The sequence below is a fragment of the Oncorhynchus keta genome, chromosome 15 (genome assembly GCF_023373465.1).
Source record: "Oncorhynchus keta strain PuntledgeMale-10-30-2019 chromosome 15, Oket_V2, whole genome shotgun sequence".
Taxonomy (NCBI): Eukaryota; Metazoa; Chordata; class Actinopteri; order Salmoniformes; family Salmonidae; genus Oncorhynchus; species Oncorhynchus keta.
In genome coordinates this window covers 12,162,759-12,180,833 of record NC_068435.1, presented here as the reverse complement: position 1 = coordinate 12,180,833, position 18,075 = coordinate 12,162,759, and the positions used below count along the sequence as shown (strand labels likewise).

At 44.1% G+C, this 18,075-nt stretch overlaps 1 protein-coding gene across 2 annotated transcripts in view; it reads right to left on the bottom strand.

Annotated features, from left to right (window-relative positions):
- LOC118395172 (cAMP-specific 3',5'-cyclic phosphodiesterase 4B-like) overlaps nt 1-18,075 on the bottom strand; it is a 145,579-nt gene that overhangs the window by 61,547 nt on the left and 65,957 nt on the right. The window contains exons 3-7 of one of the 2 annotated variants that reach the window (XM_052463398.1): nt 16,852-17,072; nt 5,606-5,806; nt 5,317-5,353; nt 5,132-5,199; nt 75-124 (exon numbers count right to left, since the gene is read on the bottom strand). In XM_052463398.1, the coding sequence (XP_052319358.1) occupies nt 75-124; nt 5,132-5,199; nt 5,317-5,353; nt 5,606-5,806; nt 16,852-17,072 (577 nt within the window). Of the gene's footprint in view, nt 1-74; nt 125-5,131; nt 5,200-5,316; nt 5,354-5,605; nt 5,807-13,235; nt 15,873-16,851; nt 17,073-18,075 lie in introns of those variants that run through there. The other variant, XM_052463399.1, reaches the window with a different exon arrangement.

The following is an 18,075-nucleotide window of genomic DNA, read 5'->3' as shown; positions in this document are numbered from 1 at the left end:
TTTTCGCAGCTTCCCTAAGAGGGTGTTACTGACTTGCCTGGTTAAATAAAAATGGGCATCATCAGAGAGCTCACCTGACTGACAGACTCTGGTGACGGGAGGCTGGGGGCCAGCAGGTGATCTCCTAAAAAGGGGGAGAGGAGGAGAGAAACACAGGATCTGGATTAAAAGGACTGCACACACACACACACACTTTGTCTCTCGCCCTCTTTAGTGTACACTTATTCTTCAATATTTACCTTGATGGTATCTGAATGGAGTTACTTATCATTCATTACTATGAGCTCTGAAGTAACCCTCATATCCACATGTCTGTGGTCCATATTGACTCATGGTCTCATTGACTCATGGTCTCATTGACTCATGGTCAACATGTTGTTTAATCAGCTTCTTGATAGGCCACACCTGTCAGGTGGATGGATTATTTTAGCAAAGGAGAAATGCTCACTAATAGGGAAGTAAACACATTTGTGCAGAAAATGAGAGAAATAAGCTGTGTGATTGTATCAATGAATACTAAATCCTAAAACACTCAATACTTAAGCTATTACTTGTTGAAAACAATGACCTGTGAGTCAAACTCTGCCTTTAAAACCCGATTTTAAAACCTATACTAGAATAGGTTTTATAGGCAGAGTTTGACTCACAGGTCATTGTTTTCAACAAGTAATAGCTTAAGTATTGAGTGTTTTCCTTGTAAAATAAGACATGGCTTGCATTACAACATAAAGTATGGTGGTGTGGTGTCTGTGGTGTCTGTGGTACAACATAAAGTATGGTGGTGTGGTGTCTGTTTCAACATAACGTATGGTGTCTGTGGTGTCTGTGTTTCAACATAAAGTATGGTGGTGTGGTGTCTGTGGTGTCTGTGGTACAACATAAAGTATGGTGGTGTGGTGTCTGTTTCAACATAAAGTATGGTAGTGTGGTGTCTGTGTTTCAACATAAAGTATGGTGGTGTGGTGTCTGTGTTTCAACATAAAGTATGGTGGTGTGGTGTCTGTGTTTCAACATAAAGTATGGTGGTGTGGTGTCTGTGTTTCAACATAAAGTATGGTGGTGTGGTGTCTGTGTTTCAACATAAAGTATGGTGGTGTGGTGTCTGTGTTTCAACATAAAGTATGGTGGTGTGGTGTCTGTGTTTCAACATAAAGTATGGTGGTGTGGTGTCTGTGTTTCAACATAAAGTATGGTGGTGTGGTGTCTGTGTTTCAACATAAAGTATGGTGGTGTGGTGTCTGTGTTTCAACATAAAGTATGGTGGTGTGGTGTCTGTGTTTCAACATAAAGTATGGTGGTGTGGTGTCTGTTTCAACATAACGTATGGTGTCTGTGGTGTCTGTGTTTCAACATAAAGTATGGTGGTGTGGTGTCTGTGGTGTCTGTGGTACAACATAAAGTATGGTGGTGTGGTGTCTGTTTCAACATAAAGTATGGTAGTGTGGTGTCTGTGTTTCAACATAAAGTATGGTGGTGTGGTGTCTGTGTTTCAACATAAAGTATGGTAGTGTGGTGTCTGTGTTTCAACATAAAGTATGGTGGTGTGGTGTCTGTGTTTCAACATAAAGTATGGTGGTGTGGTGTCTGTGTTTCAACATAAAGTATGGTGGTGTGGTGTCTGTGTTTCAACATAAAGTATGGTGGTGTGGTGTCTGTGTTTCAACATAAAGTATGGTGGTGTGGTGTCTGTGTTTCAACATAAAGTATGGTGGTGTGGTGTCTGTGTTTCAACATAAAGTATGGTGGTGTGGTACAACATAAAGTATGGTGGTGTGGTGTCTGTGTTTCAACATAAAGTATGGTGGTGTGGTACAACATAAAGTATGGTGGTGTGGTGTCTGTGTTTCAACATAAAGTATGGTAGTGTGGTGTCTGTGTTTCAACATACAGTATGTTAGTGTGGTGTCTGTTACAACATAAAGTATGGTGTCTGTGGTGTCTGTGTTTCAACATAAAGTATGGTGGTGTGGTGTCTGTGTTTCAACATAAAGTATGGTGTCTGTGGTGTCTGTGTTTCAACATAAAGTATGGTGGTGTGGTGTCTGTGTTTCAACATAAAGTATGGTAGTGTGGTGTCTGTTACAACATAAAGTATGGTGTCTGTGGTGTCTGTGTTTCAACATAAAGTATGGTGGTGTGGTGTCTGTGTTTCAACATAAAGTATGGTGTCTGTGGTGTCTGTGTTACAACATAAAGTGTGGTGGTGTGGTGTCTGTTACAACATAAAGTATGGTGTCTGTGGTGTCTGTGTTACAACATAAAGTATGGTGTCTGTGGTGTCTGTGTTACAACATAAAGTGTGGTGGTGTGGTGTCTGTTACAACATAAAGTATGGTGGTGTGGTGTCTGTGTTACAACATAAAGTATGGTGGTGTGGTACAACATAAAGTATGGTGGTGTGGTACAACATAAAGTATGGTGGTGTGGTGTCTGTGTTACAACATAAAGTATGGTGGTGTGGTACAACATAAAGTATGGTGGTGTGGTATCTGTGGTGTGGTGTCTGTGTTACAACATAAAGTATGGTGGTGTGGTATCTGTGGTGTGGTGTCTGTGTTACAACATAAAGTATGGTGGTGTGGTGTCTGTGTTACAACATAAAGTATGGTGGTGTGGTACAACATAAAGTATGGTGGTGTGGTGTCTGTGTTACAACATAAAGTATGGTAGTGTGGTGTCTGTGTTTCAACATACATTATGGTAGTGTGGTGTCTGTTACAACATAAAGTATGGTGTCTGTGGTGTCTGTGTTTCAACATAAAGTATGGTGGTGTGTGGTGTCTGTGTTTCAACATAAAGTATGGTGTCTGTGGTGTCTGTGTTACAACATAAAGTGTGGTGGTGTCGTGTCTGTTACAACATAAAGTATGGTGGTGTGGTATCTGTGGTGTGGTGTCTGTGTTTCAACATAAAGTATGGTGATGTGGTGTCTGTGTTTCAACATAAAGTATGGTAGTGTGGTGTCTGTTACAACATAAAGTATGGTGTCTGTGGTGTCTGTGTTTCAACATAAAGTATGGTGATGTGGTGTCTGTGTTTCAACATAAAGTATGGTAGTGTGGTGTCTGTTACAACATAAAGTATGGTGTCTGTGGTGTCTGTGTTTCAACATAAAGTATGGTGGTGTGGTGTCTGTGTTTCAACATAAAGTATGGTGGTGTGGTGTCTGTGTTTCAACATAAAGTATGGTGTCTGTGGTGTCTGTGTTACAACATAAAGTATGGTGGTGTGGTATCTGTGGTGTGGTGTCTGTGTTTCAACATAAAGTATGGTGGTGTGGTGTCTGTGTTTCAACATAAAGTATGGTAGTGTGGTGTCTGTTACAACATAAAGTATGGTGTCTGTGGTGTCTGTGTTTCAACATAAAGTATGGTAGTGTGGTGTCTGTGTTTCAACATAAAGTATGGTGTCTGTGGTGTCTGTGTTTCAACATAAAGTATGGTGGTGTGGTGTCTGTGTTTCAACATAAAGTATGGTAGTGTGGTGTCTGTGTTTCAACATAAAGTATGGTGTCTGTGGTGTCTGTGTTTCAACATAAAGTATGGTGGTGTGGTGTCTGTTACAACATAAAGTATGGTGGTGTGGTGTCTGTTACAACATAAAGTATGGTGGTGTGGTGTCTGTGTTACAACATAAAGTATGGTGGTGTGGTACAACATAAAGTATGGTGGTGTGGTACAAGATAAAGTATGGTGGTGTGGTATCTGTGGTGTGGTGTCTGTGTTACAACATAAAGTATGGTGGTGTGGTATCTGTGGTGTGGTGTCTGTGTTACAACATAAAGTATGGTGGTGTGGTGTCTGTGTTACAACATAAAGTATGGTGGTGTGGTGTCTGTGGTGTCTGTGTTACAACATAAAGTATGGTGGTGTGGTATCTGTGGTGTGGTGTCGGTGTTACAACATAAAGTATGGTGGTGTGGTGTCTGTGGTGTCTGTGTTACAACATAAAGTATGGTGGTGTGGTATCTGTGGTGTGGTGTCTGTGTTACAACATAAAGTATGGTGGTGTCTGTGGTGTGGTGTCTGTGTTACAGCATAAAGTATGATGGTGTGGTATCTGTGGTGTGGTGTCTGTGTTACAACATAAAGTATGGTGGTGTGGTGTCTGTGGTGTCTGTGTTACAACATAAAGTATGGTGGTGTGGTATCTGTGGTGTGGTGTCTGTGTTACAACATAAAGTATGGTGGTGTGGTGTCTGTGGTGTCTGTGTTACAACATAAAGTATGGTGGTGTGGTATCTGTGGTGTGGTGCCTGTGTTACAACATAAAGTATGGTGGTGTCTGTGGTGTGGTGTCTGTGTTACAGCATAAAGTATGGTGGTGTGGTATCTGTGGTGTGGTGTCTGTGTTACAACATAAAGTATGGTGGTGTGGTATCTGTGGTGTGGTGTCTGTGTTACAGCATAAAGTATGGTGGTGTGGTATCTGTGGTGTGGTGTCTGTGTTACAACATAAAGTATGGTGGTGTGGTATCTGTGGTGTGGTGTCTGTGTTACAACATAAAGTATGGTGGTGTGGTGTCTGTGGTGTCTGTGTTACAACATAAAGTATGGTGGTGTGGTATCTGTGGTGTGGTGTCTGTGTTACAACATAAAGTATGGTGGTGTGGTGTCTGTGGTGTCTGTGTTACAACATAAAGTATGGTGGTGTGGTATCTGTGGTGTGGTGTCTGTGTTACAACATAAAGTATGGTGGTGTCTGTGGTGTGGTGTCTGTGTTACAGCATAAAGTATGGTGGTGTGGTATCTGTGGTGTGGTGTCTGTGTTACAGCATAAAGTATGGTGGTGTGGTATCTGTGGTGTGGTGTCTGTGTTACAACATAAAGTATGGTGGTGTGGTATCTGTGGTGTGGTGTCTGTGTTACAGCATAAAGTATGGTGGTGTGGTATCTGTGGTGTGGTGTCTGTGTTACAACATAAAGAATGGTGGTGTGGTGTCTCAGCATGAAATCAACTGGACCCAAGTGCCACCTAGTGGTTGGCTGAAGCCTTAACACCCAAAAGGTTCATTCTGTGGCACACTGGTGACACCAAGTGACACGTGTTGGTGAAGTATTTACCTTTTAGTGCAGGTGCACAATCATACATCCCACCCCTATGACAAAACAACAACTGTAGGAACACTTACTTGGAGGTACATTGTACATTGGTCAAGGTGGTGAAGTTGTTCCGTACCGTGCGGAGACTGGCCAGAACCTAAAGCCGGAGAACATCTAACGTTCACTTACATGTGATCATATTTTAAACAATACAATCCATTACGTTTCTGAAAATGTATTTCCATGTCGAGTCACAAGTAGAGAATATATTTACCTGAGCAAAGGGGGTCACGATCAGGTCTTCTCCATGCCTGAGGAACAGCAATCAACATGGGATAAACAGTGAGTCAAATATAAAACCCTGAAAAACCCTGAAAAATAAATGTCTTTGCCAATTAAAAGCCATTGGTTGGATAGTAATAAAATGTGATTACAACCAACCACTTTTCCCTGGGTTTCAACAGGGTTGACTGATATGAGTGAGCTAAGCAGATACGCATTGGAACAAGATGCAAATCTATTCCAACACAGTATATTTGTCAGGACGTGTCAAGCGGACTCACAGTTCTCCGACGATAGAGGAGTTCCGGGACAACTCGCGAGACTTGGGCGACAGGTCGTAGTCCGAGTCAGAGCGGTAGAGGAAGGACTCTCGGCGCTGCCCGTGGGCCCCCAGGTTGGGGTGCAGGACCAGGCCGGAGCCAGGGGACGCCTGGAGACCCGAGGGGCTGCAGCACGCAGACGGGCCATTCTCCACATCGAAGCTAGGACACGGGAGAAAGAGAAATTTACCTATTTTAGGCTTACACACAGCAGAGACTCACAGAGTAAAGTACTGTAAAATTGTCCAGTGGTAATTTGTCTTGGGTTACTTAACCAATCAGGTCAGGACAAAATAATAACTTTACCAATCAGGTCAGGACAAAATACTAACTTAACCAATCAGGTCAAGACAAAATAATAACTTAACCAATCAGGTCAGGACAAAATAATAACTTAACCAATCAGGTCAAGACAAAATAATAACTTAATCAATCAGGTCAAGACAAAATAATGACTTAGCCAATCAGACCAGGACAAAATAATAACTTAATCAATCAGGTCAAGACAAAATAATGACTTAGCCAATCAGGTCAGGACAAAATAATAACTTTACCAATCAGGTCAGGACAAAATAATGACTTAGCCAATCAGACCAGGACAAAATAATAACTTAACCAATCAGGTCAAGACAAAATAATAACTTAACCAATCAGGTCAAGACAAAATAATGACTTAGCCAATCAGGTCAGGACAAAATAATGACTTAGCCAATCAGGTCAAGACAAAATAATGACTTAGCCAATCAGGTCAAGACAAAATAATGACTTAGCCAATCAGGCCAGAACAAAATAATGACTCAGCCAATCAGGTCATGACAAATGAGATTTCCAGTAGTCTGATCAGATAAATTGGCTGTGTTGTTCTATGGATCAAGGAACTTTTCACTACTACAGCATCCTTGTTGTGCCTACACCCTCTTAACAATATATGATATTTAAATAGCGCTTTTCAAGGACCCAAAGGTCTGTGAGGTAGAGCCATATACAGCATAACACTATTTATTCAATGGTCTGAGGATTCAGTTGTGGGGACTGGGGAGGCAGATGAATTACGGGGATTGTCCATTGTTACTGGATGGACTCAACACCCATCTCAATATTTGCCCAGCAGCATTCACCCCCACCGGAATCCCTGTGTGTAGGATTATCCATATCCCACGGAGGCATTTCCTACCCCCACCTCGCAGCAACCATGAGATCAGATCGACATAATGGATGTCAAATACAGTGTGTAAGAACACACACGTAGAAGCCCACCAACACACAAACCTACGACCCGATGCACACTCAAAACCCACAGACACACGGCACATGCACGGACACATCCACAGCACGCTCTTCATTTTACACTAAACCACAGCATGTTAGTACAGTACACCGGCTGTAAATGTGTAAAGTATTCAGATTCACATTGAAAACACACAGAAGAATAGATTAGTTCAAATGTCCACCAACGTAGCTGATTTTTCCTTATTGTGCAAAGGGGATCCTGTCTGAAATAACACAATCAGGATTCATATTTTCCTGAAAATCTAACTAGTTTCAATACTGGGAACAATTCATATTTATCCCGAAGGTGTCCCGGGAAATACCGCAAAAATCGGAAGCGCCCATCTAAAGTGTTTAAAACAAAGATATGGTCACTACGCCAGGGTTGTCCTCAAATACGAGGGGCGCTGCGCCACTATGAAGAGACTTCAGAGCAAATCAAACGGACATTTAGTGATGATAGAGTAACTGTCTTTGGACGCCAATTACATTGTTGTGAATTGCGAAACAGGCTGTTCATAAAATCCCGAGGGTTATCATGTTCCTCAGTGAATTCAGCGCATTTCAGATGTAGGATATTTCGAAAAACAGAGTTGTCGAATTATACAAACTTTGTAAAAGCAGTCAAACAAAAGTCAAATGACCAAAGTTGCTAAACTTGCTAGAAAACCTCCAGCGAATTACAAAACATCTCTCATGAATAACGGGCAGATGAAGTGTGAACCTAGTTTAAATATCAAGGCATTTTAACGGGGAAAACACTGTTAAAAAAATATCCATATCTATTCTCTCATACAGTTTGTTGATCACCGAAGCTCTCATATCCGCAGCAAGTAAGAGCCAGTCGAAAGAAGCCGGGGAAACGTTATAGCGGTTCGACATGAATAGGAAAGAGATGTGCTGCCTTCATTACAGAATGAAGTTAGGAATTTTCATGCGAGCCCGGAGTCGGAAATTGGGGTTTCAGCGGGATAGGGGACTGGATATAAAATAGCCTAGGCTCTAGGACAGGAGAATATATCATTTTCCCTCATGCCTCTGAATTGTGACAAGAGATGACTGTAGGGAATTGCTTAGGCCTATCAAATGTGTGACTGTCTGAAGAGTCACAATGACAGCTAAAAAGAGGCACACGTTATTTTATAGGCTATACGTGGGGGTTTCATGTAGAGTTTACTAACTGCATTCGGGGTCTCGTGTGCAGTCCAGCAGTGTCAATTATGTGTGTGCTTTGCATTTATGGTGACTGTGTGAACTAAATACGCTAGGCTAAACGCTTACATGCTACAACCTGTCTGGATATTGTGCCATTTATTTATTTTTGCTAATCTGCAGCTGTGGATGGTTTTGTATTTTGTGGAATTGCATTAGATCTTGTCATTGAACATTTTTCAGGAAATGTGACGTTTTCCCGGGACAGTCCCAGGATCCCGGTTACCCTACAACACAACCATTCTACAAACTATCACACACCTATAAAAAATATGAAAGAGAGAAAATAAGAAAGTCACCAGGTAGTGGAGGAGGGGGCTTAATTAGGGACCTTGCTGAAGTCAAAGTGCACTCTGCTGCTGTGACAGATAGGAGACCTGGTGTACATCGTTTCCCCTGCACCTCCTCCTCCCTAAGGCACCTCCTCCCTCTCCCCTACACCTCCTCCTCCCCAAGGCACCTCCTCCCTCTCCCCTACACCTCCTCCTTACTGAAGTCAAAGTGCACTCTGCCGCTGTGACAGATAGGAGACCTGGTTGTACATAATTTCCCCTGCACCTCCTCCTCCCTCATCATCATCATCTCACTGCTCCTCCTCCCTCTCCCCTGCGCCTCCTCCTCTCTCCATCATCCTCCTCCCTCCACACCCCTCCTCTGACCAGAAACACACTCTCACACCCCACTCACCACACACACTCCCCTCTGACCACACACACTCTCACACCCCTCTGACTACACACACCACTCTGACTACATACACTCACAAAAACCCACCCTGCCACTGAATGCTCTATATCTGACCAGAGGCCAACTGTGTGATGGCACAAGATTGTCTTGTTCAGAGGTAGATCTGGCTGGACTACAGAGGATAGACTGTCTCTTCTTCTGTTCCTGTAGTCAGTGCAGTCATCTGACTCTTGGTTCCACTGTGTGTCTAAATTGCATGACAGAATGTTACACAGTTACTGGTATCACAAGCAAGACAGAGAGTGATTAAAAGAGAGAGAGAGAGAGAGAGTGCCAATAGTACGGGGAAAAGGTATGATGACGCTCCCCACCCCCTCCATAGTTGACGCTTGGTGTCACGTATCAAAGGTGATAAGACGTGACATAGCAGTCGTGTTTCTCCACCGGGGTCTCAAACTATCAGGCTGACACACTGCCTTTTGTGGGCCCCATGATAACTGAAAGACTGACGTTGGCCCCCAGGTCATGAGATCCCTGCTTTAAACAAAATGTGTCCATCATTATGATACAGCAGTGGAAACCAAGATGCTCTTCAGAAGGAAGGAGGGATTGAGGTACTCTGCAGTGTCCAACCAGAGAGGTGAAGTAGAGGGGAGTAGGGAGAGGGACAGGTTAGGAGACACTCAGTAAAGGGTCATGGGCCTTGGGCCAAGAACAGCCAAAGGGACTATTTTTATGAAACCCCAATGACCAGGTTAATTCAGTGCAGTCGACTTCTGATAAATGCATTGCTATTCACCAATCCCAATTCAAATAACGAACCCGAACCCAGTGCCTTAGACCGCTGCGCCACTCGGTAGGTAATGAACAATGGAACACTACAGTACACACGCAAAAGAAGACTGTCTGATGATTGCTGAATATGGCATAACATTAAGTAAAGAGGTTTGTACAGCGCAGAGAGAGAAGTCCAGATTCATCTCTGTCCAGAAAAAGAGCATAGCTTTTGAATGTGCCGCTAAAATATACAATCTGTTTCTATTAGCATTTCTACGGCTGTGACATGTGGTTGTCTCACCAAGCTATCTTAAGATGAACATACTAATTGTAAGTCGCTCTGGATAAGAACGTCTGCAAAATTACTTAAATGCAAAACATTTACAGATGCACTATGCAGAAATCACTCCGCCATTTCCTGGTTGCAAAATCGTAAATAGTTAGACTAATTTCAGTTTGTGACAAAACAAGCAAGTATAGTGTAGAGTATCACTGAATCATCTAAACCGTTGTGAAATATATTTTCCATAACAAAAATATTGTATTTTAAACTGTTTGAAGCTGGTGTACAAAACCCAAAGTAAAAGACACAAAAACAAAACCTAAAACGGGAAGCATAGAAATGGCACACATAGAACAGATCTACCCCTTCTTAGACTTGCATTCAATTAGAATGATAGATCTATAAGTCACATTTCTATAATAATAACAAGAACCAGATATGTGTTTCCTCCAAGAATGATGACAGACATGTTAATGAGCAAACCTGTATGATTTGTAGGCCAGGTTACAGATTCTGAAGTAATGGTTTCAGTTCACATTTCTCCTGGAACTGGTATATCCTCCTCCTGAGGCAAACGTTGTTTCAACAGTTGCTCCCATTTCACATATTTACTTATCAGTCGAGTAATAAGTTGCTTAAAAATGACTTTTTTGGGGGGGGGGGGGCCTTTGTTTGTGTCATTTTGGGGACCTCATAATACACAATGACGTTGAGGAAGTGATTTGCTATTTGGGGTGTTTCTCAAAAATGTGAAATCACAACAACAAAAAGTGTCTGGACCCTTCTATAACATGCCATTTAAATCCAAAATAGAGATTTGGTTGTAAAGTAACTGTTTCTATTAAATATGACCTATAATTTATTACAATATTAGAGAAATACCTTTCCAACCAACCGTTTTAATGAACTTCACTGCTCAACAAAAATAAAGGGAACACTTAAACAACACAATGTAACTCCAAGTCAATCACACTTCTGTGAAATCAAACTGTCCACTTAGGAAGCAACACTGATTGACAATAAATGTCACATGCTGTTGTGCAAATGGAATAGACAACAGGTGGAAATTATAGGCAATTAGCAAGACACTCCCAATAAAGTAGTGGTTCCGCAGGTGTTGACGACAGACCACTTCTCAGTTCCTATGCTTCCTGGCTGATGTTTTGGTCACTTTTGAATGCTGGCGGTGCTTTCACTCGAGTGGTAGCATGAGACGGAGTCTACAACCCACACAAGTGCCTCAGGTAGTGCAGCTCATCCAGGATGGCACATCAATGCGAGCTGTGGCAAGAAGGTTTGCTGTGTCTGTCCGCGTAGTGTCCAGAGCATGGAGGCGCTACCAGGAGACAGGCCAGTAAATCAGGAGACGTGGAGGAGGCTGTAGGAGGGCAATAACCCAGCAGCAGGACAGCTACCTCCGCCTTTGTGCACGGAGGGGTAGGAGGAGCACTGCCAGAGCCCTGCAAAATGACCTCCAGCAGGCCACAAATGTGCATGTGTCTGCTCAAACGGTCAGAAACAGACTCCATGAGGGTGGTATGAGGGCCCGACGTCCACAGGTGGGGGTTGTGCTTACAGCCCAACACCATGCAGGACGTTTGGCATTTGCCAGAGAACACCAAGATTGGCAAATTCGCCACTGGCGCCCTGTGCTCTTCACAGATGAAAGCAGGTTCACACTGAGCACATGTGACAGAGTCTGGAGACGCCGTGGAGAACATTCTGCTGCCTGCAACATCCTCCAGCATGACCGGTTTGGCAGTGGGTCAGTCATGGTGTGGGGTGGCATTTCTTTGGGGGGCCGCACAGCCCTCCATATGCTCGCCAGAGGTAGCCTGACTGCCATTAGGTACCGAGATGAGATCCTCAGACCCCTTGTGAGACCATATGCTGGTGCGGTTGGCCCTGGGTTCCTCCTAATGCAAGACAATGCTAGACCTCATGTGGCTGGAGTGAGTCAGCAGTTCCTGCAAGAGGAAGGCAATGACGCTATGGACTGGCCCGCCCGTTCCCCAGACCTGAATCCAATTGAGCACATCTGGGACATCATGTCTCACTCCATCCTCCATCTGTTGCACCACAGACTGTCCAGGAGTTGGCGGATGCTTTAGTCCAGGTCTGGGAGGAGATCCCTCAGGAGACCATCCGCCACCTCCTCAGGAGCATGCCCAGGCGTTATAGGGAGGTCATACAGGCACTTGGAGGCCACACACACTACTAAGCCTCATTTTGACTTGTTTTAAGGACATTACCTCAAAGTTGGATCAGCCTGTAGTATGGTTTTCCACTTTAATTTTGAGTGTGACTCCAAATCCAGACCTCCATGGGTTGATAAATTTGATTTCCACTGATAATTTTTGTGTGATTTTGTTGTCAGCACATTCAACTATGTAAAGAAAAAAGTATTTAATAAGAATATTTCATTCATTCAGATCTAGGATGTGTTATTTTAGTGTTCCCTTTATTTTTTTGAGCAGTGTATTTTAAAAAGCAGCTTTTTTTGTGTTGGAATGGTGTGGGTGTACTTAAACAACAGAATGGTGTGGGTGTACTTAAACAACAGAATGGTGTGGGTGTACTTAAACAACAGAATGGTGTGGGTGTACTTCAACAACAGAATGGTGTGGGTGTACTTAAACAACAGAATGCTGTGGGTGTACTTCAACAACAGAATGGTGTGGGTGTACTTAAACAACAGAATGCTGTGGGTGTACTTCAACAACAGAATGGTGTGGGTGTACTTCAACAACAGAATGGTGTGGGTGTACTTCAACAACAGAATGGTGTGGGTGTACTTCAACAACAGAATGATGTGGGTGTACTTCAACAACAGAATGCTGTGGGTGTACTTCAACAACAGAATGGTGTGGGTGTACTTCAACAACAGAATGGTGTGGGTGTACTTCAACAACAGAATGGTGTGGGTGTACTTCAACAACAGAATGGTGTGGGTGTACTTCAACAACAGAATGCTGTGGGTGTACTTCAACAACAGAATGGTGTGGGTGTATACCGGCCCAGCTCAGACAATGAGACAGGATGCCATACATTGACAAGCATTTTCGAAAAACAGTCCATTTGAGATACAACTTTGAGGTTTTTAAAAAGTGTTTTGAAGTGTTTTCTCCAATTGAATATTTATATATATGTATATATCCACATATATGAGTACAAGACGAGACAACAACATTAGTTGGCTGTGACTAAACAGTACATAAACTTTTAAAAGTGATATTTTCAGCAGGCATAAGTTGCTTAAACGTGACAGAAAGGGTTAAACAATGACACTGACGTAACCAGGTTCCATGCTATATGCTATACACACGTGCATGTGGACACATCCACACAACTTCAGGGCCTTACCAGGTGTGGTCCACAGTGAAGCGCCTGTAACGGCGCTTGTTCACCACCTGCTTACGAAACAGTCTCGGGGAGATGTGGGGTGAAACGCTCGTCCTCTTATCCAATACGGTATTCCCACGTGAGTCTATATTCTGTTCCAGCTCTGTTTTGGCCCCATGAGCCTCCATAGTCAGGGTCTTGGTTTAGAACAGAGTCCAGTTCACTCAGTACCAATGAGTGGAGCTGAAGTGTGAGGCTACAGGACACAACGCACCACTGAGGATACAGGACACTACACACCAGAGAGGATACAAGACACTACACACCAGAGAGGATACAAGACACTACACACCAGAGAGGATACAGGACAAGACGTACCAGAGAGGATACAGCACACTACACACCAGAGGATACAGCACACTGCACACCAGAGAGGATACAGCACACTACAAACCAGAGAGGATACAAGACACTACACACCAGAGAGGATACAGCACACTACACACCAGAGGATACAGCACACTGCACACCAGAGAGGATACAGCACACTGCAAACCAGAGAGGATACAGCACACTACACACTAGAGAGGATACAGCACACTACACACCAGAGGATACAGCACACTACAAACCAGAGAGGATACAGCACACTACACACCAGAGAGGATACAGCACACTACACACTAGAGAGGATACAGCACACTACACACCAGAGGATACAGCACACTACACAACAGAGGATACAGTACACTACACACCAGAGAGGATACAGCACACTGCACACCAGAGAGGATACAGCACACTACAAACCAGAGAGGATACAGCACACTACACACCAGAGGATACAGCACACTACACACCAGAGAGGATACAGCACACTACACACCAGAGAGGATACAGCACACTACAAACCAGAGAGGATACAGCACACTACACACCAGAGGATACAGCACACTATACACCAGAGAGGATACAGCACACTACACACCAGAGAGGATACAGCACACTGCACACCAGAGAGGATACAGCACACTACAAACCAGAGAGGATACAGCACACTACACACCAGAGGATACAGCACACTACACACCAGAGAGGATACAGCACACTGCACACCAGAGAGGATACAGGACACTACACACCAGAGGATACAGCACACTACACACCAGAGAGGATACAGCACACTACAAACCAGAGAGGATACAGCACACTACACACCAGAGGATACAGCACACTACACACCAGAGAGGATACAGCACACTACACACCAGAGAGGATACAGCACACTACAAACCAGAGAGGATACAGCACACTACACACCAGAGGATACAGCACACTACACACCAGAGAGGATACAGCACACTACACACCAGAGAGGATACAGCACACTGCACACCAGAGAGGATACAGCACACTACAAACAAGAGAGGATACAGCACACTACACACCAGAGGATACAGCACACTGCACACCAGAGAGGATACAGCACACTACACACCAGAGAGGATACAGCACACTACACACCAGAGAGGATACAGCACACTGCACACCAGAGAGGATACAGCACACTACAAACCAGAGAGGATACAGCACACTACACAACAGAGGATACAGCACACTACACAACAGAGAGGATACAGCACACTACACACTGGAGGATACAGCACACTACACACCAGAGAGGATACAGTACACTACACACCAGTGAGGATACAGGACAAGACATACCAGAGAGGATACAGCACACTACACACCAGAGGATACAGCACACTACACACCAGAGGATACAGCACACTGCACACCAGAGAGGATACAGCACACTACACACCAGAGGATACAGCACACTACACACCAGAGAGGATACAGCACACTACACACCAGAGAGGATACAGCACACTACACAACAGGGGATACAGCACACTACACAACAGAGGATACAGCACACTACACACTAGAGAGGATACAGCACACTACACACCAGAGAGGATACAGTACACTACACACCAGAGAGGATACAGCACACTACACACCAGAGAGGATACAGCACACTACACACCAGAGAGGATACAGGACACTACACACCAGAGAGGATATAGGACATGACACACCAGAGAGGATACAGCACACTACACACCAGAGAGGATACAGTACACAACGCACCAGAGAGGATACAGCACACGACGCACCAGAGAGGATACAGCACACTACACACCAGAGAGGATACAGCACACTACACACCAGAGAGGATACAGCACATAACGCACCAGAGAGGATACAGGACACAACGCGCACCAGAGAGGATACAGGACACTACACACCAGAGAGGATACAGGACACTACACACCAGAGAGGATACAGGACACTACACACCAGAGAGGATACAGGACACGAGGCACCAGAGAGGATACAGCACACCACACACCAGAGAGGATACAGGACACTACACACCAGAGAGGATACAGCACACTACACACCAGAGAGGATACAGTACACTACACACCAGAGAGGATACAGCACACTACACACCAGAGAGGATACAGCACACTACACACCAGAGAGGATACAGTACACTACACACCAGAGAGGATATAGGACATGACACACCAGAGAGGATACAGCACACTACACACCAGAGAGGATATAGGACATGACACACCAGAGAGGATACAGCACACTACACACCAGAGAGGATACAGTACACAACGCACCAGAGAGGATACAGCACACTACACACCAGGGAGGATACAGCACACTACGCAACAGAGAGAACAAAACAAGATTCTTCTGACAGCTCTAGTTGGCAGACCTGTTTGGCCAGCTCTTCTCTATTATTCTGTCAGGACATCAAGGATTCGCCAGGGGGACACTCTGTGCCTCTCCCGCCATCTTTTCCTTCACTCTTTCTCTCTCAAGTACTCTCTACCTACCTACTCTTTCTCTGGTTCACTTAAACAATCTCTACCCATTTTCCCTCTTCCATACAGTCCCATCTCTCTCTCTTTCCATTCAAGCCCAGAAAGTGAGTTTTTTAAGGTCAACCCACTCTGTATTACACAGTATTGAAAATCATATAATCAGTATTTTGAAATACCCCGGTATGCAGAACATCGCCCAAGACTAAAATTCAGCAGGCTCCACAAATGGCATTAGAGCCCTTTATCTCCACCCAGTGGTTGTTGGACGAAATTGCACTTTGCTGATACAATGTCCAGAACAGATATATATATATTTTTATATAACCTTTATTTAACTCGGCAAGTCAGTTAATAACAAATTCTTATTTACAATGACGGCCTTTTCCCGGCCAAACCCTAACGATGCTGGGCCAATTGTGCGCCGCCCTATGGGACTCCCAATCACGGCCGGTTGTGATACAGCCTGGAATCAAACCAGGGTCTGTGGTGACGCCTCCAGCACTGAGATGCAGTGCCTTAGACCGCTGCGCCACTCGAGAGACATGCTGCTAGGATTCCACCAACACATATTATACCTTAGTATAGAGTAAGATTGGTTCACCAAAATATGAACATAGAATGCTCTAATACAGACAGGAGAAAACACGTTGGGTTTAACCTCAAGTAAGGAAGCACAACTTGGGTTCTCCAGGACTGCAGTGTCTGCTAGTTTCTGACCTAACCTGTCGGGGTCGGCGTGGATGATGTTGATTTGTGGCAGCGGGTGGAAGGGCAGGGTGGTGGGCCGGGCCATGGTGTCCCCCTCTGGCGTGCGGCTTAGATCCCTCTCCGCCTGTCGCCATGACAACGGGGGCAGTTGTAGCGTGCCCGAGTGACGCCTGCGGCCCCTGCAAAGGTCCACTCCAAGAGTGCTGCCGAACACTCCCGGGGTCTCATTGGTGTCCTGAAAGGCAAAGGTTGAGAGAATGCTAGTAGAACGTTGATAGAAGGTTATGGCTAATAGCAAGAGGCAGTAGAGACGTTGAAAGAAAGCTGATGTAGAACTTAGAGGGTTATAAGATGAGGGGTTGACAGAACTATGGTTATAGAGAAGACTAAAAGTTATGGGAAAGCTGACAGAATGTTTATACATAACGTTGATAGAAGATTATGTCTAAGGTTCCGTGGACATAGACAGAACTACAAAAAGGTTCAGTGGACATAGACAGAACTACAAAAAGGTTCAGTGGACATAGACAGAACTACAAAAAGGTTCAGTGGACATAGACAGAACTACAAAAAGGTTCAGTGGACATAGACAGAACTACAAAAAGGTTCAGTGGACATAGACAGAACTACAAAAAGGTTCAGTGGACATAGACAGAACTACAAAAAGGTTCAGTGGACATAGACAGAACTACAAAAAGGTTCAGTGGACATAGATGGAACTACAAAAAGGTTCAGTGGACATAGATGAGACTACAAAAAGGTTCAGTGGACATAGATGGAACTACAAAAAGGTTCAGTGGACATAGATGGAACTACAAAAAGGTTCAGTGGACATAGATGAGACTACAAAAAGGTTCAGTGGACATAGATGGAACTACAAAAAGGTTCAGTGGACATAGATGGAACTACAAAAAGGTTCAGTGGACATAGATGGAACTACAAAAAGGTTCAGTGGACATAGATGAGACTACAAAAAGGTTCAGTGGACATAGATGGAACTACAAAAAGGTTCAGTGGACATAGATGGAACTACAAAAAGGTTCAGTGGACATAGATGAGACTACAAAAAGGTTCAGTGGACATAGACAGAACTACAAAAAGGTTCAGTGGACATAGACAGAACTACAAAAAGGTTCAGTGGACATAGACAGAACTACAAAAAGGTTCAGTGGACATAGACAGAACTACAAAAAGGTTCAGTGGACATAGACAGAACTACAAAAAGGTTCAGTGGACAT